The sequence below is a fragment of the Rattus norvegicus genome, chromosome 7 (assembly GCF_036323735.1).
Source record: "Rattus norvegicus strain BN/NHsdMcwi chromosome 7, GRCr8, whole genome shotgun sequence".
Classification (NCBI taxonomy): Eukaryota; Metazoa; Chordata; class Mammalia; order Rodentia; family Muridae; genus Rattus; species Rattus norvegicus.
The window spans coordinates 134,407,129-134,433,187 of record NC_086025.1 but is presented as its reverse complement, the minus strand read 5'-3'; the positions used below and the strand labels follow the sequence as shown (position 1 = coordinate 134,433,187).

Sequence of the window (26,059 nt, the reverse complement as noted above, 5' to 3'; positions counted from 1 at the left end):
GAAAGGTCATTGGTCCTAACTTCTCTCCCTTCTAATGCAGCCTTCTCTCCCACTTTTAAAGAAGGAAGTTCATAGCCCCGTGGGACAGTCTCAGCTAGAATGCCATGCTTTGTGAAATCATTTGACACCTTCCTAGTGAGGCTGCTTTCCCAACACCGTGAATTCGTTGTTTTAGTGTGGCCCACGTGCAGATTCCTGTGCACGCACACATGTGTATTTAGGTGGAGCAGCTTGGTGTCTCCAGTGAGGACAGAGTGTTGCAGTTAGCCTCAGGGAGTGTGTGAAGACTGATGCCTCCTGCACAGTCCTTCATGCAGGGAATAGAAAAAGTGGCAGCGATGGAGCTGAACCATCCCACCAGAGTCAGATCAGACCCAGGCACAGTGTTCAGGCCAAAGCCCAGAGCTGCAGTTCGCTCTAGCCAAGCTACCCCGGGGTAAAGTAGTCACAGTCAAGCAGAAAGGAACCTGGGCCCAAAAGCCTGTGGCTTTTACCCAACACCTACTTCCTCCTCTGGCTCACTGGGTGACAAGGCATGGAGGCCTCCTCTCTCCACCTCAGCAGCCTCCCGCCAGTGGCTGTGGGTGAGCCAGCTACACCCTTGAACAGGCAGGTAAAGCTGAGAAAGCCACAGGGACCCTAGTTATTAAGGCCTCCAAAACCATCCTGCACACATAGTACCAAGGACCCCAGAGGCCATTTTTGGAAGTTCTAACACTCCAGGCCTCAGCTGTACTCTTGGAAGTAGGTGAACAGGGCCCAGGCCTGCAGTCGAGAGGCAGCATGGCTCCAGCCCAGACTCGGGGAGAGGAAACTCTCAGAGTTAGAGGCTCAGAGCCAGTCAGACCTGCTGCCATTCTTCAGCCTTGGCCACATCCGCAGTCAGGTCTACTTGACTGACAGTAAACCGGCACATCCCCGTGGGCCTGTTTTCTAAAATCCTCTCCAGTCTACATTATCCACATGGTTTCCAGAGACTAGCAAGCACGGTCTCACTTGGGACTGCAGGTCTCTTATGTGGCAAAAGCCCAAGAATACTCACTTATGTCTCTGACACACCCCAGGACTCCCTGTCTACTCTGTCCATGCTCAGCTGGTCACCAAGGACATCAGATAAGTCACAACCCTCCCACCACTAGCTCGAGGTGAAAGGCTCCCTTCTCTCCTTTCCCTTCACTGCCCCGTGTTCTCTCCTCCAGTGAGCCTTCCCTGCTTTCCTCTGCCTTACCCAAAGTCATTCAGGTACCCAGCACAGCTACACATCTCACGGTTTCCCTCTCACCCCACCTGGACAGACCTTCATTTGCCCACCCATTTACACAGCTCCTCCATGAGCTCCGCCCACCTCTCCCTATTCCCTAAGGAGGGCAAGGCAGGTGGGCTCCTCCCACAGACTTTCTCCCTCTCCCACAACAGGTGCGCTTCCTGGAGCAGCAGAACAAGCTGCTGGAGACCAAGTGGCAGTTCTACCAGAACCGCAAGTGCTGTGAGAGCAACCTGGAGCCTCTGTTCGAGGGCTACATTGAGACGCTGAGAAGAGAGGCTGAGTATGTGGAGGCCGACAGTGGCAGGCTGGCTGCTGAGCTCAACCATGTGCAGGAGGCCATGGAGGGCTACAAGAAGAGGTGAGGGCCATTGGGGAGGAGGGCTTGCAGAAACAAATGAAATTAAGTCGAAGACGGTGTGTTTAGATAGGACTTTAAAGTGATGCTCCCCAGATGTCCTCCCTAAAGAGAGTAGAAGACCACGCAAGACACATGCCTCTAGATCACTGGTTCTCAACCTTCCTAAAGCTGCAACCCTTCACTTCAGTTCCTCACGCTGTGCTAACCCCCAACCATAAGTTTACCCCATTGCTACTTTGTAACTGTAATTTTGCTACTGTTGCGAAGCATAATACAAATAGCAGATATGCCGGGTATCTGGCATGGGACCCCAAAGGGGTCATGACCTGCAGGTTGAGAACCACTGTTCTGGAGGGAGTTTTCTTCTAGACTGGGAATTTAAAGATTTTTGGAGGGACTAAGGTGGCTCAGTGGTTAAAGGCAGAAGCTGCTCTTTTAGAAGACCAGGGTCCAAATCCTAGCAACTCACCTGGCAGCTCACAGCCATCTGTAACTCAAGCTAGCCCCAGGGGATCTGGTACCCTCTTCTGACCTCCATGGGCATTGCATGCATACAGTGCACAGACACATATGCAAGCAAAACACTCACACACATAAAGAAAACTAGATAAAATCTAAAAAAAAAAAAAAGAAAAGAAATTAAATAAAGATTTCAGAGGTTCTAAGATATTTATTTTTTACTCATTTTTTTTAACTCACACGTTGAGTGCCTGCTGATGCTCTAGGTACTGAGTTAGGCCCTAAATGGTGACTGAGCAAAGGGAGGCTCCAAAGCCAGGCCCAGCCGACCCCAGAGAACCACAGCCCAGACACAGGGGCCTCTGAAAGGTGCAAGGCTCCTGCCTGACCCGCATTGGATTAGGAGAATCCAGGAGCACAAGGAGCTATCATGTCTGCTCCAAATGATCATCTGGGCCTTTAGCCTGTCTCTTTCTTCCCCCTCCTCAACTCTGAGCCTTGTGTCCTCTGTCCCCAGGTATGAAGAGGAAGTGGCGCTACGGGCCACTGCTGAGAATGAATTTGTGGCCCTGAAGAAGGTGAGTGACGCAGAATGGCCATCCTTCATCCAGAGCTGGCATTCAACACCTTCACTGGACACTGAAGGCCACTGCTCCCCAGAACCACCAGCCCAACCCCACAGAGCCCACTGCCAGCCTCACTTGGAGCAGATGTTTTATGCTCATTGACCTAGGCTTCTAGTCTCCCTTGGCACTGGGCCTCCCATACAGTAGGCACCTGATACACAGTAGAGAAGAAGGGATCACTAGTTGCCTGGGCAACCTTGGACAGCCACAGCGGGAAACACCTAGTGGTGAAGAAGGCCTGGTGTCACTTGCTTCCTAAACATGACTCTGCAAGGACAGCCTCCTGGATAAGGGGACTGCCCGGGGTCCTCAGTTCTGACAGGCCTGGTTCTCCTATAAGATCCAGGACACAGCTGCAGGACCTGGTTAGAAGTGACCCATTCCCCACGTCCACACTAGACCCCAGGTTTTGGCAGAGACGCCAGCTGTAGATTTGAAAGAACCATCCCAGTTGTAACAATGTTGTGCCTGAGATCCTCAGAGTCCCCCCCACACACTGACTCCTCACCAATGTTATAAAAGGGATTGCTCACACACCATAGCACCAGGCCCTGAGATGGCCAGCTATGGGAAGTCTCCCAGGAACGAACTGTTCAGGAGGGGGGAAGAATGGCAATCTGGTGACTTACCCGTGAGACTCTTGGTTTGTCTTCCCCATTTAGGATGTGGACTGTGCCTACCTCCGTAAATCAGACCTGGAAGCCAATGCGGAAGCTCTGACACAGGAGATCGACTTCCTGCGACGACTGTACGAAGAGGTAAGGGGACTCGGGGCAGTGAGGCAGCCAGGAGGAGACCGTAACATTTTGGAATGGACTTGTGACCATTTTGGTCTCTAAGCTCCCCAGTGGACACATGGTATAAAATATTGGGGAGATCTGAGGCAGGTTATGTATCCCAAAGAGGAGAATCTCTCACCCCACTCCCCACACAAGCTAGATTCCCTGGTGACCACAGTGCTCACAGGTGGGGAACACTTAGACCTGAAGCACAAAGCTGAGGTCTCAGACATCGACCCTGTCTCTTCCTCTGGACCTGGAAGTTTGTGTGAAGAGCATTGAAGGATGGGTGGAGAGGAACACAGTGACGTAGCTGGGCCACCAAGGAAGGAGGGAGGAAGCAGACAGGGCAGGGGAGAAGGTAGGCTGCCAAGAGTAGGGGTGAGAACTAAAAAGAACTTTCTTCCCTCTTCCCCCGACAGGAGACACGGCTCCTCCACGCCCACATCTCAGACACCTCCGTCATCGTCAAGATGGACAACAGCCGGGACCTGAACATGGACTGCGTCGTGGCTGAGATCAAGGCTCAGTACGATGACATTGCCAGCCGCAGCCGCGCAGAGGCCGAGTCCTGGTACCGCACCAAGGTGAGTGATTCAGGACATGGCAATAGACAGGGCATGAGGGGTCTACGAGAGAGGGCTCCTTTCTGAGTATTCTGACTCTTAAGAGCCAACAGTAGGATGAGCATTGCTACCTGGTTGCACAGGGGTGCTCGGTGGGTGGCTGTCCCATCCTGGACTTCATGCCATCTCCCACCCTTCTCAGTGTGAGGAGATGAAGGCCACAGTGATCCGGCACGGGGAGACCCTCCGCCGCACCAGGGAGGAGATGAACGAGCTGAACCGCATCATCCAGAGGCTGACGGCTGAGATAGAGAACGCCAAGTGCCAGGTGGGTTGAAGGGAGATTCAAGCAAGCGATAAGAAGAGACAGGCAGCATCACCAGGCCCTTGGCCCGCTAGAATGAAATGACATGGCTCCAATAAAGCTCGAGAGGTAGTAGGGACCTAGAGAGAAGGCAGGGTTTCCCTCGTCTCATACAGCCCTTACACTGGGGTGACACGTTCACTGACATCCGGTAGCCATTGTCCACCAGCAAAGCGAAATGCTGAAAATCCCCCGCCTCCTTCTCTTCTTTGGATTGCCAAAAGAGCTAACTACCTTCCGTGGACTCTCTAGGGCTCTCTCTTCTCTTGCTCTACACACTAGGAGGAGCCCAGCTGGGGCCCCGCCCGACTCATATCATGTTCTAACAAGATACCCCCTCGATACCCCCACAGCGAGCAAAGCTGGAGACTGCTGTGGCTGAGGCAGAGCAGCAGGGAGAGGCCGCCCTCACCGATGCCCGAGGCAAGCTGACTGAGCTGGAGGCTGCCCTGCAGAAGGCCAAGCAGGACATGGCCTGCCTGCTCAAGGAGTACCAGGAGGTGATGAACTCCAAGCTGGGGCTGGACATCGAGATCGCCACCTACAGGCGCCTGCTGGAGGGCGAGGAGCACAGGTGAGCTGAGGAGAACCTTGTGGGAATTGATGTGAGGGACAAGCTGTCTAAGGCCTGTCAGACCTTGGATGGAAGGAGATGACCCTGGTCCTCCCACAGAACTGTCTGTTCCCAAATGTGACACACAGTCTGACTACCCTACTCCGGGCCAGGCTTCAGTACTAATGGTTACCTATCACATATCACATGCTCTATGTCAAGTGCCCATTTTTAATCCTCCATTCTGTCAGGAAGGTACCATTTTTTATCCAAAAACAGAAGCAGATTGGCTCAATGTCCCAAGGACACAAAGTTACTAAGCTGCAGAGCTCGAACCCTACACTTGGCCTCCTAGAGCCCGTTCATAGCTTCCTTTGACATTAAGCTCATGTGTAATAAGGATGATGTTCCCTGTATACATCTAGCCCAATCTAATCCTTGCTGAAAGCACTACTGGCATTCAGCAGGGTCAGTCACTGATTGCAAGCAGTGTGTGAAAGTCACAATTCCACTCACTGCTGCTCTAAAATCAGGAGAGCTGGTCTCTGTGGGGTCAAAGAAAGAAAGTCATCACTTGATGAGGATTTGAGGCAGACTTTCCTGCCTTTCAGGAGATAGAACTTACCTAGAACAAAAGCTGACCCTGTCTGTCCCCAGGCAACTGCCTCAAGGAATCCAGCTCACTGCTTGAAACTAATGGCACTTTCTTTCCCCTAGGCTGTGTGAAGGTGTGGGCTCTGTGAATGTCTGTAAGTATCTGATGGAAATACCCCCTAAAAAAATAGCTTTGGGGATGGGCAAAGCTGATCATAGGCCTACCCCCACTGAACCCCAATGTTCCCCAACTTCCTCAGTCCCTCCTCTTCCTGAGGCTTCTCTCTAAGGACTACTGGGGGTGGGAAAGGGTATCCAAAAAGTTGAATGTCCCTTGCTGGTGGTCACCAGGAACTGCAGTCCAGGGAGATGGGCCTAGGCATCCTCACAGCTCTCCAAATGTGCTGTGAGGCTGAAAAAGCAGAACCTGTCATGTTAACCACTGACCCCTTGAGGAAAAGGCAGGTCCTGTGTGTGAAGCCCTCAGGGACTTCTGGTGGGTGGGTGACACCCCAGCAAGCCTCTCATCTCTTCCTGTTCCTCTTCCCACAGGTGTCAGCAGCTCCCGTGGAGGAGTCACATGTGGGGGCCTCACTTATGGCACTACCCCAGGGCGCCAGATTGCCTCTGGACCCTCTGTCACCGGGGGCAGCATCTCAGTGATGGCCCCTGACTCCTGCTCTCCTTGCCAGCCCCGTGCCTCCAGCTTCACCTGTGGGAGCAGCCGCTCTGTGCGCTTTGCTTAGTGCCAGCAAATGAGCCACCTGTCTGCCCCAGAGTGGAGTGGTGTGTGAATGGAAAATGTGTGCTTGCTTGAGAATCTTCTAGATGCTCCTGTTAGAGGAAAGAGTTCAGGGCCACTCTCCTCTGCCTTCTCCTTTTAGGGAGTTGTCTCCCAGTTCTCCTCTGGCTTTACTTTAGAAGGTCATTCATTCCCAACCCGTCCCTTAACCCTAACATGTCTTCAAATACTTGTAAATGATTTGTATCGTTCACCAAGCTCTCTGGGACACTACCAGTCACCCAGGGTGACAATAACACTTGGCCTTCTTGGGTCAAGGCATGACCTAACCACCCAGCCATGCCCCCAAAAACCAAGAACCAGGGAGAACCCTTCCCAAGCAGCTTCCCCTTCTGGCCCCAGGTACAGGGGCAGCAAGCACCTGCCCATCATTGGTTGGGTTTGCTAACCTCCCTGGCTGACTGCCTTCCTTGGGGCAACCTGCTCTAACCACACTTCTTGGGTTACCTCCCAGGAAACAGTCTATGCTCTGAGGAGGCCTACTACCTACAGCCCCTATCTAGGGAGCTTTGAACAGGTCTTGCTGTTCAAGAAGCCTTTGCACATTTCAAAGGCCCCATACTTGCTCAGGCCTCCCCTGCCTGTGCACAGGGAACTGTCCAAGGGAGAACTGGCGGGATGGGGACTATGACCACTTTCTGTCTATGGGTGCCTTGCCTCCTGGGTTGAACCCATCTGTGTTTCAATAAATGCTGCTTCAACGCAAGGGGTTTGGTGTTTTGTGTCAATGTCGCACCTGCGTGCTTGTACCAGCCAAGCAATCTTAGGTCAGCCACAAGGGGCTTATCCAGTCACCCCTGTGACTCCTTTCCCTGTCCATTCCCATTTGTCTTCTCTCCATGCCAGCCTGGAGCCCAACTCTAGCTCCCTAAGAATAAGCCGTCTCGTCATCTTGTTAGGGTCACTACTGCTGTGATGAAACACCTTGGCCAAAGCTACTAGGGGAGGAAGGGGTTAATTTGCCTTGTGCTTCTGTATTGTGCTCATCACTGAAGGAAGCCAAGACAGGAACTCTTACCAGTGCAGGTGCTGAAGCGGAGGCCACCACGGAGGGGTGCTGCTTACCGGCTTGCTTCCCACAGCTTGCTCAGCCTGCTTTCTTATAGAACCCAGGACCACTACAGGCTGGGCCCTTCCCCCAATCTATCACTAATTAAGAAAATACCCTACGGGCTTGCGTACAGCCTAAACTTATGGGGGTCATTTTCTCACTTGAGGCACCCTCCTCTCCGATGGCACTAGCTTGTGACAAGTTGGTGTGAAACTACCTAGCACAACTAACCCCTTGTCATCTTGACATTCAAACATGTCACTGTTAAAGCCACAATTCCCTTTCTCCCCTCCTCCGAGACGCCCTCATGCCTTTCCAAACCAGCACCACTTGGATGACTCTTCACGTTATCCAGTTAGGCTCCCGGAATGAGGTCCAACCCTTAATAGGACTGAAATTGGCACCAGGATAGCGAGGTATTACTGTGGCAAAACTGATCGTGTTGTGGGGAGGATTGTGGAAGCCCTTTGGAACTTTAAGCTAGAAAAGCCACTGAGTGTTGACAGCTCCATGGGCTGTTGTGTGGGAGCTTGTAGAATGTTGAGAGCGGTACAGACAATGGAGGTTGTGTTTAAATGACCAGTTTCCTCACTGTTCTGGGCAAAGGGGCAGTTCTGAGTCAGGATGCCCTGGGGGCTTGGATACTTTTGGCTTCTGTTAGACTAACTGGCCCCAGGACTCTTGTGTACCCTACCTGCCTCATCCAATCTTAGCTGTGGTAATGGATCCATCCCAGCTTCCCAGGGGCCAACTTCAACTGCTTGGGCTCCCACAAAGCTCCTGCTCTGTTAACCGTGCCTCCCCCGACCCCGACCCCGACCCCGACCCTGACCCCGACCCCGACCCCCTTGGCCTTGCTGCCCAGGTTTCCCTGTTTTAGGGCTGTCTCATGAAGAGAGTTGTCTCTGGGTACCTACCCATCCTGCACAGCCTAATCCTCAAGGCACAGGGGATGAGCTGGGAGGCCCCAAACTCACAGAACCACAAAGGCTCTGAGGGATAGACTGTACCCCCCAGGGGAAGGGCCTGAGACTCCCACATCCTCGGTGAGTTAGGACCTCACCACCAGGAACTGCTAAGACACCAGTGATCCACTTCCTACATGCCCTGTTCTACACCACACCCAAGTTCAATACTCCTTCCCATGGGGTTAAATACATAGACACCTCAGACGTCAGCATGTCCTTGGTGATGTCGCCATCCTCTGTTCCCTGCGCCCACCCATGCCTAGCTAGCCAATGAAGCCCACTCAGAGGATTTTTATTAAAACCACCTTATGCTGCTTCCACCCCTACCCTGCAGACCTCATACTCGGAGACCTCAAACCAGCTCTCCTGAACCCCTCATATGCACTCTGCCCTGGCATAAAACCCTCACCACACAGGCACATGAACCTCTACATCAGAGACCAGACATTTGGAAGCCCCAGCACAGAGGTTCCCTCCTCCCTTCCTAGGGATCTAGACACAGCCATTCCTCCATCCAAGGATCCAGGCACAAACCCTTCCCCCACAACCTAGGCTCTGGGACCTCTCTTATAACCAGATTTCCCTCTGTGACATCCCCCAGAGAATCTCAGATACAGAGGACCGCTTATTAGTATCAGAATACAAAGTCCCAGGCCTCAGGAAGACTGTAGGTGTCTTGGGGTTTGCTAGTCCCCCAAAGTCCAGGGCCTGGGAGAGCTGAATGTGTGTGATCTCACTTCAAGACCACAAGCTGGCAACAGTGGGTGTTGGGGTGCAAGTAGACCCTCTAAAAGGGAAAAAGACTTCAACATCCACCTGTTACCTCAACCTCATGTACCCAGTGGCCATATTAAATGATCTCAGGAGAGGCACTGGAACCAGTCCCAGCCTGGACAAGGGCCAAGATGGCACCCTGGATAGGGGTCCAGCGCCTTAAAGCCATACCCACGTCAGTCTGAACCCCAGTCCTGATCACATCACACCGTCTGCTCCCTGTGAGCACCACTCCTAACTAGCTGATGAAGCTCTCTCCGAGAGGCCCTTTATTAAAACCAATGACAGTTTCAAACCGTCTTCCAGGCTTGGGACAGGGACATGAGGCAGGAGGGGTCTTTCTGTATGTGGACAAAAGGGTATGGGGTCTCTCCAAGCCCACAGCTCAGTCGCATGTGCTCAATGGTGGGTGCCCCTGCGGGCGGTAGATGTAGTCTTGATGGAATAAGTTCTGAGGACTCCGGGTCCCCCACTAAAGCTCAGAGCGTTGCTTCCCATGGTTCCCCCGATGGTAAGCCTACTGCCATTGGCCCCAGTGGAATTCACAACAGCTGGAAGAAGAGAGAGTCTGTTAGTACACACTCCCCTGCCCAGGGGCCCACCTTTCCTCTACCCGCCTTCCCGCCACAGCTGCCCCTCTCCTCCATCTGCCTCCCCTCTCTAACAGCCACCAACTCAACAGCCCAAAAGAAACTTCTGATAGTGACAGGAGCCCCTCCAGAGGGACTCAAAGCCTTGTCTCACCTGGCTTCCCACTATCCCCAACCCTACCATCTTACTCTGGGCCACTGAGAGGGGTGGCTATGAGTTCCGTGGAATTTGCCAGAACTGTGTATGGAGTTGGAGGGAGGGGGCTCCCAGCCACATAAGCCAGTCCTTTGGTCCAGTCTACCCTGCTAAAGGCCCAGTTAAGTCTACACAGCTCAAGGTGTGGCCGAGAACTTACAGATGTTCACAGGTTCCATTCCGTCTCCAGACAACCTGCGGAGCAGAGGACAGATCTGAGAACACCACTCTTCAGTGCTGAACTAACACTGCCTGGCACCAGCTTCCAGACCCCAAGCAGAATGTCCATCCCTCCCTCCTTGTTCCCAGCTTACCCTTAGCCTTGTTTGAAAATGCCTGAGGAGTAGAATGGAAAGACCCACTTTGACCCCTCTCCCAGCCAACTACAGGTCATGTACCAAAGTCCCTTCATGCCCTGCCTCTAAATTGGTCCCACCCCCAGAGTTAAGGTGGCAGGTCTATTCGTGAAGACTGCTGCATCTCAGTAAGTTCCCTACCAGCCCTGAGCACCCAGGGCTTGGGAAACAGCTGTCAGGCTTATTGTTTGCAAACAGCTCTGCCCTTCCTCACCAGAAGCTCTCAAAATGGGCTGTTGCCTGCAGACTCCTGTGTCGGGCCCCTAGCATGAGGCCTGGAATAAACAATTACTTAATAGGTGATGAAATAATTAATGAATTGTTGACTGATTAACTTCAGCCCCAGCCAGGATTGAGAGGGTGGGGGCAGGCAGGGTGGCTTTCAGAAGCCCGTGGGCCTGAAACAGGTCTTGCAGTGGAAATTAAAAATCTGTCTGAGACAGCTGGGTGTGTTTGTTTGGTGACTCAGAGGCCCATTGTCACCAAGCTCTTGGCCTTGGGGTTCAATTTGCTTGGTTAGGGGAAGAGACACCTTATGTTGATAGGGAGAGGCAGTGAGGGTTGACTGGCCTCAGCAGATTCAGACTGAGGCAGGAAGAAAAGACAGGTTTTCTGGACGCTTCCAGGATACTGGATCAAATAGTATAAAATGCTAGAAGTTGGATTAGTCAAGGTCAGGACACCATCAAGCAGCAATTCCATGTCAGAATGTCCAGTGTACTGTCTAAAGTGGGAACAGACCTAATGTTCAAGTTAGAGTGACTGGTTTGCTTTTTTTCCTTTCTAATTCTATGTATGTGTTGATTTGTGACTATATTTGCAACATTGTATCTCAAAGAAAACAAACTCGTAACAATTATGAAAGCTTCAGAAATACACAGTCCTTGATGTACCCAGGAAGCAGTGAAGGGTTGAGGGATTTAAAACAGGAAAAATCAAGAATCAGGGCCCTATATGGATAGGTAGAAGTTTCAGAGAGAGGTGTCTCAGATGCAGCTGCCTGTGTGGCAGTCACCTTGCCTTCCAGGGGCCTCTGATGTTTAGGTTCCTCTTCCCACAAAGAAGCCAGGGAGGTAAATAAAAGTACTTATAAATCGTGTAATAAATTATACTGAATAGGGTAACACAGACCCTCTTCTACATCTGACCTGCACTCTCAACCATGCTTCCCCCTACTCCTAACACCTAGGTCTCCTGCCCCAACACACACTACTCCTGTCCCAACACATCCCTACCTTCCCATCCATTCCATTCATCTCCCACCTGCACACATACAGCTCAAGAGTAATGCTCAGGAAAGAAAAGGCTCCCCCATTAAATTTAGCATTTAAAAAAAAAAAAACGCAAGTTCCTGGGGCCAATGAGATGGCTCCGCAGGTAAGGGAATGTGCCTACCAAGCCTGACAACCTGAGTTCAATCACATGGTGGAGGGAGAGAAGCTACTCCCAAAAGTTGTCCTCTGACCTACACACACACACACACACACACACACACACACACACACACACACACACACAAACACATGCTAAATAAATAAATAAATAAATGGATTTCTTTAAATTAGGATTTCTTAAGTGCAAGCAAATAAATGTTTAAAATAATAACAATAAGATATTGAAGCACAGTTTCCTGGTCTATAAACACTCTCCCTTTGCAGGTGTTTTATCTACACAGTGTATGCACTTCCTCCCCGAGGGCAGAAACATGGCTTACATATTATCTGACTCTATGCTGGGTCCTAACAAGTGAAAAGTAACAAGTCTACTCCCATGCCTCTGCCTTTCCAAATTCCAACCATCCCCAAGGCACAGCCCTGTATGCCAGCAGATGCAATCAGCCACTGCAGGAGTAAGAACGAGACCAGCCTCAGACTGAAGTTCTCTGCCCTGCCAGAAGCCAGAAGCCAGCCCAGCCCCTGCCAGCCCCTGCTATCATGGCAGGTGACTGTGCAAACAGCTCTGGGGACACAGGAAATCTTCCCAGCACACCGAGTGCCATGTGGTTAGCCCAGTTAGCCATGAGAAGCAGCCTAGCCCTGTAGGCATCCGTGGGCCCTGTGGATGTCCGTGACCGGGAATCTGCAGGCCTCAACTGCATGCTACCCTGTCCCACGGTTAATTGAACCACACCATGTCCCTCTGTGAATCCTGGAGGCAAATGCTCATGACCTGCCTTCCTGAATACATGCTGAGAACTAAGAGAGCCCGGCTAGGGGTTGGGGAGGCAGTTCAGTAAAGCACTTGCTGAGCAAGCACGAGGGCCTGATCCCCAGAAATAAAAAGCCAGGTGTGGCCAAGCACATCCCTGTAACTGCACAGCTATGAGGGAGCAGCTGGGAGACAGGAAGATCACTGGGGCTGGCTAGCCACCAAACACGATAAGTAAGAGGCCCTCTCTCAAACTAAGGCAGACGCACGTGCGCAGAGCAGGACACTGACATCCTCCTCTGGCCTCCAGGCATCCAGCATCAGCTTGGATGTGGGAGCCTACACCAGATGCACACACCAAACACACATCTACACATACATATAACCAAGAAATAAACTATCTTTGAAAAGTCCTGCTAATGGCCCCATCTGGGAAGGGACTTAACACATGGCCTTTCCTTCTAGAACAGTGGTTAACCTGTGGGTCATGAACTTTTGGGAGTCAAGGAACCCATTTCCGGGGGGGGGGGGTCAACGTATCATGCATATCAGATATTTATATTATGATTCATAATAATAGCAAAAACCACAGTTATGAAGTAGCAATGAAGGCAATGGTATGGTTGGGGTCACCACAGCATGAGGAACTGTACTAAAAGGTTGTACTAGAAGGTTGAGAGCCACTGTTCTTGGAGGACATTTCCTCCAGGGCTAAGAAACAATCATTTAAGTTTTGTGCACCCTGTCCCTCTCACCCTAAGCCCTACAAAGAAGGGGCACCTAGGAGATGCCTGTAGATAGATTAATAACAAAGACAGACCTCACGGATCCCCAAGACCCCCTGCCTAGCTTGCATCTCTCACCTGCTCTCCTCGCCCTCCAGCAGCTTCCTGTAGGTGGCGATCTCGATGTCCAGCCCCAGCTTGACGTTCATGAGCTCCTGGTATTCGCGCAGCAGCCGGGCCAGGTCCTGCTTGGCCTTCTGCAGAGCCTCCTCCACCTCAGCCAGCTTGGCCCGAGCATCCTTGAGTGCCAGCTCCCCTTGTTCCTCAGCCTCGGCGATGCTGGATTCCAGCTTGGCACGCTGAGGGCAGTAATGAAGCCGTGAGATGAGAGGCCAACTGGCCGCTACTTTCCTACGTGCTCATGCTGCAGCAAGCACCTGTCAATCAAGACGGCTTTACTGGCCCCGCCTACTTCCCCAAATGCCAGGGAGTGCTGAAGGTTAGACACAAGGATATGAGGTCCGACGCTTAGGGTCTAGTACTGACTCTGCCACTATCTAATGATGTAGCCTTGGGTGAATTAGCCCCTTCAAGCCAAAGTCTCCTCTTTCTAAAATAGTAATGGTCACAGCACCTATCGCATAGGGTTACTGTGAGGGTAAGATAAGCTAAGACACACAAAGCCAGGCTAGAGAGTGGTTAAGAGTACTTGCCACTCTTGCAGAGGACCTGGGTTCAATTCCCAGCACCCACATGAACATTCACTACTGTCCCAAAGGCCAGTCACAGGATGCGTGTGACACACACACACATACATGTAAGCATGGCCCTCGTGCACACAAAATAAAGCAGATAGATATGAGCCTAATTGTGACTTTAAATGGCTTTAAAAAAATATAATAAAAGGCGTGCGAAGTCTTAACGTGATTCCTGGAACATACCACCCTAGCACCTGCCCACCCCTCCACAGCACTCTGAGGCAATGGGATGCTGGTTGGGTAACAGATGCCAGCAGAGAACAGGAACCAAATGTCATCTTTAAAACGGGAACCAGCAATTTAAGAGGGCACGGGCAGAGAATATTGGAGGGAGGAAAGGGAAGGGAGGAAGTGATGTAATTATATTTTAATTAAAGGGGATTTTTTTAAAAATAAGATAAAACAGGAAGCATGTGGGAACAGTCCAAATAGAAGACTTGGATCAGAGCCTGTATCATGTGGGTTGGGTGACACAGCGCCCACGGGCTGGGGTCTGCCTTGAGCACTGCGGCTGTCCCTGCTTTGGGTGCTTCCATAGTTTGGGTATTGATTGTGCCACACAAGCCCATGCGTTCAAGGTCTGGTCCCAGCTGATGGTGTCTGTTGGGGAGAGGAAGGATCAATAGTGGACAGCCCTGGTAGATGAGCTGAGGTCACTGGAGATATGTGTCCATGAAGGAATGTGAGGAACCCTGATCCTTCTTCTCTCTGTACACACACACACACACACACACACACACACCATGATATTCTGCATGGCCATCCCCTCAAAGTAATAATGCTCAATGATTGGGCACTAAAACCATGAACCCTAATACAACTAACTCTTTTTGCCTCTAAGTTGGTTCTCAGGCACTTTTTCCACATGAGTAGATAGCTGGCTAGCACAGCCACTAACAAGAGTGGTCTCGCCCTCCCATCCCCTACACTCCAGCCAAGAGGTTCTTCACCCTCCTCAAGGACACCTCTCGGTCTTCTCTCAGCTGTAGTTGGTGCCTCTCTACTCCATGGGCACCACTCAGTGGATTCCTCTCACACTAATATCCCCTGGGCCAGTGCCAGCCTACTGCTTCCAGAGACCCTTCCCAGCCCCTTAAGACCCGCACGTATGGATATGATGAAGACGACAAGGTTTGAGAAAGCACCCTTGTTCTTCTGAGCTTCCAGTCCTGGCCAAGAGAGTCTGGACTGTTTCACTGCGGGGCTACTGACAACGCCCCATCTAAGCCAGAAAGCAGCTGCCAGCCTTGTGTGTAAACCAGCCTACAGGGCTCAGGGACTTCTGGGTAAATCATCCCCAGATCCCTACTGCAACTCAGTGAAGTAAGTTTGCTAAGGCTGCTGCGGGCATCACCTGCTCACCCCTATCGCAAACACCGGCCCCCCATCTCAGATACCGGCCCCCATCACAGATACCCGCCCTCATCGCAGACACTCGACCCCATCGCAGACACCCGCCCCCATCTCGGACATCCACCCCCATCGCAGACACCCGCCCTCATCGCAGACACCCACTCAGACTGAACTGGACTGAACCGTCCTAAGCATCTCTGCCAGGGCAAAGGGGAGCCTTCCCTCATCAACATCCCCCACTTCTGACTTCCATCCATCTCCGTGCTCTCGGCCTCTACCCTAGATGTTCATCCCCGTAGTGTGACAGGTTCTAGAAGACAGGGCCAGTGAGACAGACAGATGGCTTCTGCTCTCAAGGAGGATGTCATTCCAGCGAAGCGAAAACTGCCAATACCTTAGTAATAACCTCCAGCCCTCCAGGCAGGGGAGGGTGCTTCAAAGAACTTCAGATGGGCTGTCGGTGTGGTACTGGGTGTTTAAAGAAGCCAACCTCCACAGGGGGACTCTGGTCCTAAATCCTAGTAGTGAGAAAGCAGTGGCCACAGGCAGAACTGGGAGAGTCAACTGGACCGAAAGGCCTTGGAGCATGAATGTTTAGTAAAAGCAAGAGTCAGAAAGCAGGGCCTGAGCAAAAGGAGGAGGGGCGTTGTCCAGAGTGAAGACGGGGGTGGGACACATATGGTAGTGCGCTGTGAGCCCCAGAGCCGGAGGCAGAGTGCTCTGTGTCCTAGCGGTTCATCTTCAGCCCTGAGCCAGGTTCAGGCCAAAAATCACCTCACCCGTAGGTCTCACTTAGGACCTGAGGTGTGAGTTGCACCCACCTGGGCCCAGGCCTCCCAGACTCACTCTGCCCCTGACCTGACTAGCTGCCTCCCCCTCGAAGCAGGATGGGACAAGGCAGCAGGAGGGTGGGTTCCCACCTGGTTCTTCACGGTGTCAATCTCTGCCTGCAGCTTCTGGATGGAGCGGTTCATCTCCGCAATCTCATTCCGGGTGTTGCGGAGGTCATCCCCGTGCTTCCCAGCCTGGGCCTGGAGTGTCTCGAACTGGAAGGCGGAGAGCATGCACTTACAGCCGGGTGAGCCATCACTGCCAGCCACTGGACCCCTCCTCATCCACAGAAAGCCCCTCCCAGCCTCCATCCCCAGGAAAGGGTGGTCACACTACAGGACAGTCTGACCCCTCCTAGTCAGAATCTGAGAGCATGCGTGTGTGTTTACCCGTGCATGCTACAAGGATCCACGCCCTGTGCTCCCTTCACACCTGACTTCTGGCTTCCTCCAGTGTCTCTCCCATTTCTTTAGAAGCTTGCTCTTGGCTATTCTGACTCTGTAGTAACAATTAAGTCTCCTGGGCCTGGAACCCTGGACTTCAGGATCTAGTCCCTTGCTCTTCCACAGACCAGCTGTGTCTCTGTGCCTGCTTCCTCAGGTTTAGAACGATGATCATAGTGTTGGACACATAAAAGGGCTTTTCTGTGGATTAAGTGTGTGGAGGTGTCAGGCCATTGAACACTCCGCCTAGCCCTGCCTGATCGTCACTATGAAAGTGAGTGCCATCAATCAGTATGTGCCTCGTTCCTCTTCCTGTGCCCCTTCAGCCTGGCTTTCACCCAAGGGAGGGGCCAGCCTTGCCATCTTCTTCATCCTGAACTTCAGAGTATACCATGGCCTTAGCCACTGGTGTCTGCCAGGTCCTGAAGGCTGGAGACAAGGTGAGGAGAAAGGTAGCAGCCGCCCAGAGCCTAGCAGAAGGAGGAAAGATACCCCAGATAGCACATACCTTGGTCTGGTACCAGGCTTCAGCCTCTGCCTGGCTATGGTTGGCCATCTCCTCGTACTGGGCTTTGACGTCAGCGATGATGCCATCCAAGTCCAGGGAGCGGCTGTTATCCATGGACAGCACCACGCATGTGTCTGAGATCTGTGACTGCAGCTCTGCTAACTCCTGCAGGGACCAGACAGGACACTGGACTACATGCCTGGGACATGATCTATCCCTGTTTCCAGACCACAGTGGAACCTACTCAAGCTGGAGTGGGCAGAATGGCCAGGCAGTGAGGGGGCAAGGACCAAGCACATGCCAAATAGTTCTGCCCACCCTGACTGCCAGCACCTCAATATCTGAGTCTGGTAGGATTAAAAGAGATAACGAGACAATATGGCCCCCTCAGGGTACAAGTCACACGTGACAGGAGCCGGTGGAGATGCTGAAACCATTCTTACTCCACCATGTGACGGCACATCCTGCCGCCTTGGAAACTGGGATACAGCTGTGCGTACAGGCAGGCAAACATGTCTGCAGTACGCCCTCCCCTGAAAGGACACGGGACTGATTTTCACAGAGTACATATTTTAGCCAGTCATGGTGGCTCGCATCTATAATCTCAGCCCTGAGGAGGCTAAGGCTGGAGAATCCTACATTTGAGACCAGTGTAGGCTATAGAATGAGTTCGAGGTCAGTCTGGGTGAAACAATCAGATTCTATCTCAAAACGTGCGGACGCACGTCTGACTGCGTGCATGCGTCCAGGCGCACAGCGATCCAAAAAGTGTAAATACAGATATGTTTTATTGATTAATCTGTTTTCAATTTCATGGCTTGCTTTTCTGTATCATTTGCAATGAGTACGAACTCTGCGTTCGCCGATGAGAAGAGACCGTGTCCTATAGAATGTAGTTTTATGTTTATATACATATAGCCAGCAACCTATATGTAACACAAGCCAAAGATGGGAAGACCGACCCTGAGCTTGATTGCATGAGCAGCCGAAAGATCCCCACTCCTGATAGTAAACATGCATGTAGACACCAGCTCTAGACCTGATGGAGGCTGGATGGTCCCGTCAAGACTACACCGGAGGGACCAAAGAAGCATTCAGTACTAAGACCCCTGTCAGACGATGCCATTGTACCTCCTTCCCAAGGCTAAGATGCCGGATGATATCCACCATTAGCCCCTTTCTCAGCCTAGGAGACATACCTCCCACCCTGGAACTCACTGTCTCATGAAGGGTCTTGAGAAAGTTGATCTTGTCCTGCAGACTGTCTGCCTTGGCCTCCAGCTCCACCTTGTTTGTGTAGGCAGCATCCACGTCCTGAGGAAGGGAGACAGGACAGAGTGACACCAAGTCCTCAAGACAGAAAACGGTCAGCAGAGAGGATGACAAGTTAGCCAATCCTGCCCAAGTTTCCAGGACAAAATGCTCCTGTTTCCCCAGACACTTCCGTCCTGGCTCTCCAGGTTGTTTGCTGGATGGGTGACAATTTCCATGCATCCCCAGGACCAACACCTGCAGTCCAAAGGACATGAGCCCCAAACCAAACATATGTCTAACTCCCAAAGGCAAGGCTTCATGTCATGGACACAATCCTGACTCAGCTACAACTGGCTGTGTGACCTAGAACAAGTCACGTCCACACTGAAAGCCTTAATTTCTCAGTCCATGTGAGCACAGTGTCAATCATTCAGACCCCCCTTCGCCCTCCTAAGATGAGCAACTCTAGTTGGCCTGTGTTATTGCATCACTGGGAGACTCCAAGGCAGGTGAGCCACAGGTAAAGACCAGATGGGAGCTAGGGTCTCTGTTAGTGCATTTATATCACTGTGACCAAAATGCCTGACAGAAACATGTAAGGGTGGAAAGACTTGTTTAAGCTCCAGATTTCAGAAGTCCCAACAAAGAAAGCCCAAAAAAGCACAATAGCTCACATCATGGCTGCTCAGAAGGAAGAAGGAATTTTGCTTGCTCTCTTGCTCTCTCCTCTCTCTCTCTCTCTCTCTCTCTCTCTCTCTCTCTCTCTCTGTGTGTGTGTGTGTGTGTCTCTCTCTGTGTCTTTGTGTGTGTGTGTGTGTGTGTGTGTGTGTGTGTGTGTGTGTTTCTCTGTTTCTCTGTCCTTTCTGCCCAGGGTCTTAGCCCATCCTTCAGATGGTGTTGTCCACATTCAAGGCAAATGGTCCTCCCTCACTTAGCCCTCTCTGGACACACCCAAAGGTATGCCTCACCAAACTTACAAGTGATTAATAGTGATATTACTGAAAAGCAGGTCTTACCAAGTAGTCCAGGCTGGGCTCAAGCCTGCAGCAGTCCTCTGCCTGTGCCTGCCAAGTACTGGAATTAAAGGTATGTACTACCACATCCAGCTCCTGGGTGATTCCAAATTCAGTCAGGCCAGCAATGGAGACTAACCTTCTCACTCTCTGACCTACACTTTCTTGGAAGACTCTTGAGTCTTTCAGGCCCCACTCTGCCTACAGCAGGGCCTGGAAGGCAGAGCTGCCTGATGAGAGAGCTTGGACTCAGAATCCTAACACACAGGTAGCACAAATCCCCTGAGATGCTCCCACAGCTTTCCAAAGGCCACTTCCATGTCTCCAGGGTCAGAGAGCCCATCCTGCTTCAAGACAGTTCACTGTTTACTCTGGAAACATCTGAGGCCACCCAGGAGCCACGGGGTCTGGAGTCAAATGTTCTGACCCCTAGTGGACACTTCCTTTTGTGAGCCTAAGATGTGGCTTTCAAACATCCATCTTCTGGTCTTAGTTCTAATCCTAAAGGTCTGGAAACAACTCTATTCAGTCACCAGAGATATGCATATGCACAGGTGCATACACACACACACACACACACACACACACACACACACACACCACTCACACATACATACATACCACACACACACTCACACATACAGACACACATACATATACACATACACATACATGCACACTCATACACATTCACACAGAACACACATATACACACTCACACAGAGGTATATACAAGCATACATACACACAATGACACACACATACAGTACACACACTCATACATATAGACACACATGCACACATACATACATACATATACATGTACAGACACACATACATACACACACATACACAGACACACACAGACACACAGAGGCACACACATATACACACTCACACAGAGACACACATACAATACACACACTCAACACACACTCACATATGCAGACACACACAAACATGCACACACATACAGATATAGACACATGTACACACAGAGACACACTCACAGAGGCATACACATATGCAGAGACACACACTCACACAAAGACATACACATTCACACAGAGACACACAAGCACACGTGAACATACAGCATGTGAACACAGGCTGTGCTCCTCTGGTGTGGTTTTGAGACTTCCCCAAGCTTATCATTCCCCGTTTAGTCCCAGGCAGGCCTTGACCACAGACCTAGCCCAGTCCCATCCTGTGAGAGAGAGAAAGGAGCCCTCCAGCACCTCTGCTCCTCACCTTCTTCAGCAGCACAAACTCGTTCTCGGCAGCTGTGCGTCGGTTGATCTCCTCCTCATACCTGCAGCGGGAGAGGGGGCCCGTGACACATAGCTTAACCTCCAAGCACTCAAATGCAACACTTGCCTCAGTGACACACCTCAGAGAGCAGGGGGTCAGGGCTACAAAACCTAATTTCTCCCACCTCCATGCAGATCGTCCCAGGGCTCTGAGTCTCGGCACGGAGGGAAGGGGCACGGAAAATGTATGTGGATTAGAAACCAAAGGCTGCAGCTACTGATCGGGAGGGCAAGCACAGCCCTGCTTAGGGGCTGTTTGATGGAGCCTGCACTGGTGTGCACTTCCTGTGGGGTAACTCACGCCCTCCTCCCAACAGTCCCACAATACAGTACTGCAATTGTCAGAGCTGAAAACACAGAGGCACGTCACCTGCCCAGGTCACTGTACTGCAAAGGGACAATCCCTGGCTTAGCTCCTACAGCTGACACCACCACACGCACCAGACCACTAGGTAGGCCGGCTCCTGAGGTGTGAACAGCAAGCTCAAAGGGGACAAGCTTGTTGAATCAGGACAGACCACATGGAGTCCTGAAGAACCAGGCCACACTGGATGGTATAGCCTGGATCTTCCCCCCAATCCCATTGCCTCTGAAGGAGCTGGCAGCTGGCTTTGGGAGGATCTCTGCAAGCAGGGCAACAGGAAAGAGTATGCATTTGCCTGTTCTACTGTATATGTGGAGGATCAAAAGGAAATTTAAGAGCTGGTGGGGAGGAGGGAGGACGCAGGAATTGCCTGCTGAGACTGGCGGGAGAATGGCCTGAACAGCTTTGGAAGAAGCAGGGTGCCAGCCAGGAGCTGGCTCCGAACATTCACACATCCAGAGTGGTTCTTCAGTCCACAGAAGCTACATCTGCAAGGCTCTCTGAAGCTCCACCTTGGAGCGGGGCTGCTGGGCTTGAGCTCTCAGAGCAGCCATTCCCCTTCCCTGTGCCTGCTGCCTGTCCCTCATTCATCCTCTACCTAGGGCTCACAGAGATGAGGGGAGATGGCTGTGGGCTGAATGCCTGACAACAGGGGCTGGCTGGCTACCCAGAATCCTCTCCACCCTGCACCTGTCTATCTCCACCTATGAGATTGTCTGTTGACTTTTGCTCAAGGGAAGCAGCTGGTGGGAGACACTCCCCAGAGGTCCTGTTTGTTCTCCTCCGGTCAGAGCTGGTATGCCTGGTCCCTCTTATTCACACAACCACACAAAGAGCACACTAGCTGTCCCCAGTGCCCAGTGGTGGGGGATGGGGTGGGGTGGGAGTGGCAAGGGGGAGGTCAAGTCTCAGGCTTTGCTTTCTATTCAGTGAGAAGAAAGGGTTGCAGGGACATTCAAAGGTGCCCACAAATCCCAGGCTTCCTGTCTCTGGTGGCTTCGTCCCTGGTCTGCCCTGATCCCTGCTGTGTCATTCAAAACCATCAACCCCCTCTGTTTCTTTCCTTCTCACATCAGGCTTGTTGGCCCTTCCTGGGAATTAGGGACCCACCTTCAAGACCAAGTTTCCTGTGACCTGCTATGTAATTTCAACTAAGCCCCATAGGCTGTCTGGTTTCCAATTCTTCATCTGCCTGAGGGGGAAAGGGGCTGTTCTGGAATCATCTGTGAGGGCTATAAGTTCTGAAGCATTCCTTTCATAGGATACCTTTTACTCATGGCGCCTAGGGACTTAGTCAGTCACCCAAAAGGAAGCAAGACTGTCAAGGAAGACAGGGTTATTTCTGACTAATCCAGATGGGAAATGACCAGAATGTCCCAGCAATAGCCCCTGGGGACAAGAAGGAGAGGTGAGGAAGGGACTGTGTCAGCAAAGGCCATTGCTCAGGCCCTTCTAGTGCTGAGCAGCCATGCACTTTGACCCCTGGATCTTCCAAGAGGCACCAGGGACATTACTTGTTCTTGAAATCTTCCACCACATCCTGCATGCTCCGCAGCTCCACCTCCAGGCGGCCCCCATCCAGCTGCAGTGCCTCAAGCTGCTGCCGCAGACCAGCAATCTGGGCCTCGAAGATGCGGGGAAGCTGGCTGCTCTTGGCTGACTTCTGATCCTGCAGCAGCGCCCACTTGGTCTCCAGCATCTTGTTCTGCTGTTCCAGGAAGCGCACCTGGAGGGGTGTGGAAGGGGAGGCACTGAGGGGCCAGGCTGGACAACCACAGATGTTAAGTCTGGAACCACTGTGAGGCAGAGCCCGTCTACCCAGTGCTCGCCCTGTCCCCATCTCTAGGACCGTATTTCAAGTGTAAGCCGTGGAGTAGCTGAGCTTGGTTTGGTGGTGTACAGGGTTTCTAGCCAATTCTGCCTCAATGGTATTCTCTACCTCTGCCTTTTAAATAGCCCCTTTCTTCCCTGAAGCTGGGGCTGAGAGGGTATTAGGGAACTGACTAGACTACCCCCTCCTTCCACGCTGGAATTTTTCTTTCTTCCTCAGTATCTTCTCTCCTTCCTCTTTCCTCGGCCTTAAAGGTGGGAGGCAAGAAAACCAGCAGCCTGAGGAACTAGGAACTGGGTTAGGACGGTACAGCTTAGCATCAAGGCAGGAAACGGGTCTAGAGAAGCCTAGGAGGCTTCTTTTAAGGATTTCTGGGGCAGAATAGTATGGGCAAGAGGACTGGAAGGGAGACACGGACACAGGGGACTGGGCCCTAGCCAGAGGGCCAGGCAGAACTGCAGGTCTCAGCTCCCCTGATTTGGGTCCTTCTGTGAGACTCGAATCTGCCTCTCATTCCTAGAAGCCCAGGAATGGCACGGATCGACAGCCAGGGAGCATACCCTCCAAAGGGTCCCTCAACCAAGACCCTGTCTCCCACAGAGCCATCTGCAAAGGCAGAAGTAGCCTTACCTCCTACCAACAATGGAAAGTAGAGGAACAGGCAGGTAAGTAGGGCAGAAGCCTCCTCCCCCAGGCCTTTATTCTCAACATCTACCTCAGATACATCATTCTCCCATCCGGAAAGGGAAGGTCACCCCACCCAATTCATGACTCCCCGTAACTTCCTCCCAGGGAAAGGGACCCAGACAGCAAAGAACTAACTTCTGGCCTTGGCCTCCAGAGCTTCTAGCCTCACACCTGTAACAAAGTGGCTTCAAAGACCCAGAGATCTCAGTCAACTAAGGAAGCTGGAGAGAACTTGGGGGACAATCTGTGAGTCCTTGAAGAAAGGGAGGGGCCCAAGGCCAGTTGTTTGAGGAGAGGAGCTTAGAGACTGAAGAGAGGGTGTAAGGAGAGGTACTACAAAGAGCCCACCGAAGACACAAAAGGAAGAGATCCACACTGGTCTCCCAGGACAGGGCGTGGCCGGAAAGAACCGCTAGGGTTTGTCTGAGGCTGGGTCACAACGGCCTCACCTTGTCGATGAAGGAGGCGAATTTGTTGTTGAGGGTCTTGATCTGCTCACGCTCTTCCTGGCGCACCTGCTGGATGGTGGGGTCGATGTCCACACTCAGAGGTGCCAGCAAGTTCTGATTGATGGTGATCTCACGGATGCCGGCGCCCACCGGGCCCCCATAAGCGGAGCGCACGGCCACACGAGGCCTGGAAGTGCCCAGGCCATAGAGGCTCCTGCTGCCGAAGCCCGCGCGGCCCGAGCTCAGCCGCACCTGAGCCCCGCGGCCGGGATAGGCAGTGGAGCGAGAGCTGAAGTGGATGGACATAGCGGCTGGACAGGGCTGGCTGGACCAGGAGAGAAGCAGCGCGAACTCCCTGACCTCAGGCAGTCTGAGACCTTTTATCCCTCCATGAGGGGCGGAGGCTGAGCGCACACAGGTGGGGACAGGGCGGGGCTGGCCGCTGGCCGCTGGCCACCTTTCTCTGCCGCCAGGGCCCTCCTGTCCGCCTGCCTTCTGCCCTCGCACCGCCCCCAGCCACCGCCCAGTCTCCCCGTCCACTCAGGAAGTGTCTGCAGGAGACCCAGACGCCATCGTGAGACACCCACACCTGAGGCAAGTTGCCCAAGATACCCACAGCTCAGAAATCTCTAGATCTCAAAGAGACCACCTTACAATTGGCAGAGCAAGGCTTTCTGGAGCAGGCTTGGGGAGTGAACACAGAGATTCCTGGGGCCAGCAGGAAAGCCAAGTGCTACAAGAGGAAGTGTCTATTGAGAAAGTTGAAACCCCTCACCCACTGGCTGGGGAAGCCCCAGGCATTCTAGAACTCTCCCTCCCAGTCCTGCTGCTCCTGGAGAGCTCAGCTCAGTTCTTCAGTAACCTGGCCCCGTGATGAGCCTCACTGGGATGAGCTGTTTCAGTAACTGCACCCTCCCCACCATCCAAATTCAGAGGGCTTTCCTCACCCCCTCCTCAAACTCCTGCATGGGTTCCTGGGATGCCTTGTGTGCCCTTCTGTGCCCTCATACCCCTAGACACACCAGTGTGCTTATACATACATACATACACACATACATACATACATACATACATACATACATACATACATATACACACACACACACACATATATATATATATATATATATATATATATATATATATGCAGTGCTCCCCACTTCCATTTTTCCCAGACTCACTTGGTCAACCCTTAACCTACCTCTGGCCCCATGCAATGAGCCTCACTGGTCCTTTAGGGGCACCCTAGGTGGAAGAGGGTGTGAGTGGAATGTTCTTCCTGCTTTGCCTTTTCAGGTAGAAACCCCTAAGCTTGCAAGGAGACTCCCTACCTCTCAAGGTGCTTCCTCCGCCCTTTGTCCCCCTCTGTACCCCACTCTCCCTGCTGCTACAGCCCCTGCCACCCACCCCCAACTTTGGAGGTTGTGTCCTGCCTACACCAAGAGCTCCCTCTTTCTCCAGATGGGCTGAGAAGAGTCCCAGCAGGGCAGAGCTAGTGTGCTGACCTGAACGAGTCACTGGCCCCCTCAGCCACAGCTCCTTCAGCGTGTCTAGTGAGAGCTGGGAAGCAGAGTACTGGGAAGACAGAAGTGCCCAGGCCTCAGCCCCCTATAACCACCACAACCTTGAGAGATACTTCCTCATTCCTGAGCCTACCCCACATCTGCCCTGGGCCTCCTACCCCTCCCTGGAACATTCTTTAAAACTCCAGTGCTAGCTAGATTCCTCCTGCCCCGACATTCCCAGACCAACCTGAGAGGCTACTCAGTGCCAAGTGGAGGCAACACACACACACACACACACACACACACACACACACACACACACACACACACAAATGTCCTTTGAAATGTTTCACAGAGGGATGCGAGCCCCTGACACCTTCCATCAAATTCCTGCCCCAAAGAAGTTCACAGTCCAGTGATTCAGCCAATCTCTCCCTCTCCCTCTCTCTCTCCTTCTCCCTCTCCCTCTCTCTCTCCTTCTCCCTCTCCCTCTCCTCCCCTCTCCCTCTCCCTCTCCTCCCTTCTTCCCTCCCCCTACCCCTCCCTCTTCCTCTCCTTCTCCCCCTCCCTCTCCCTC

General features: G+C 52.3%; 2 protein-coding genes across 5 annotated transcripts in view; one reads left to right on the top strand and one right to left on the bottom strand.

Moving 5' to 3' along the window:
- Window positions 1–6,621, top strand: part of Krt87 (keratin 87) — a 7,174-nt gene extending 553 nt beyond the window's left edge. Inside the window, exons 2-9 of one of the 2 annotated variants that reach the window (NM_001101675.2) lie at window positions 1,417–1,625; window positions 2,602–2,662; window positions 3,373–3,468; window positions 3,912–4,076; window positions 4,258–4,383; window positions 4,773–4,993; window positions 5,690–5,721; window positions 6,119–6,621. In NM_001101675.2, the coding sequence (NP_001095145.1) occupies window positions 1,417–1,625; window positions 2,602–2,662; window positions 3,373–3,468; window positions 3,912–4,076; window positions 4,258–4,383; window positions 4,773–4,993; window positions 5,690–5,721; window positions 6,119–6,312 (1,104 nt within the window). In that variant the 3' untranslated portion in view covers window positions 6,313–6,621. The remainder of the gene's footprint in view (window positions 1–1,416; window positions 1,626–2,601; window positions 2,663–3,372; window positions 3,469–3,911; window positions 4,077–4,257; window positions 4,384–4,772; window positions 4,994–5,689; window positions 5,722–6,118) is intronic. The other variant, XM_063264250.1, reaches the window with a different exon arrangement.
- Window positions 6,622–9,400: 2,779 nt separating this feature from the next.
- On the bottom strand, window positions 9,401–25,562 carry Krt7 (keratin 7). Of its 3 annotated transcripts, NM_001047870.2 has the most exons (11): window positions 25,483–25,562; window positions 25,179–25,222; window positions 23,978–24,710; window positions 22,525–22,736; window positions 20,588–20,648; window positions 18,288–18,383; window positions 17,070–17,234; window positions 16,208–16,333; window positions 13,315–13,535; window positions 10,108–10,142; window positions 9,401–9,712 (listed from the first exon to the last, which is right to left on the bottom strand). In NM_001047870.2, exons 3-11 carry the CDS (start codon window positions 24,281–24,283, stop codon window positions 9,561–9,563), a joined length of 1,374 nt encoding a protein of 457 aa, NP_001041335.2. In that variant the 5' UTR covers window positions 24,284–24,710; window positions 25,179–25,222; window positions 25,483–25,562; the 3' UTR covers window positions 9,401–9,560. The 3 variants fall into 3 exon arrangements, with proteins under 3 accessions (NP_001041335.2, NP_001386674.1, XP_038936315.1); NM_001399745.1 differs by lacking the exon at window positions 25,179–25,222 and having other exon boundaries at window positions 23,978–24,046; XM_039080387.2 differs by lacking the exon at window positions 25,483–25,562 and having other exon boundaries at window positions 23,978–24,046; window positions 25,179–25,197.
- Between the last annotated feature and the right edge of the window lie 497 nt (window positions 25,563–26,059).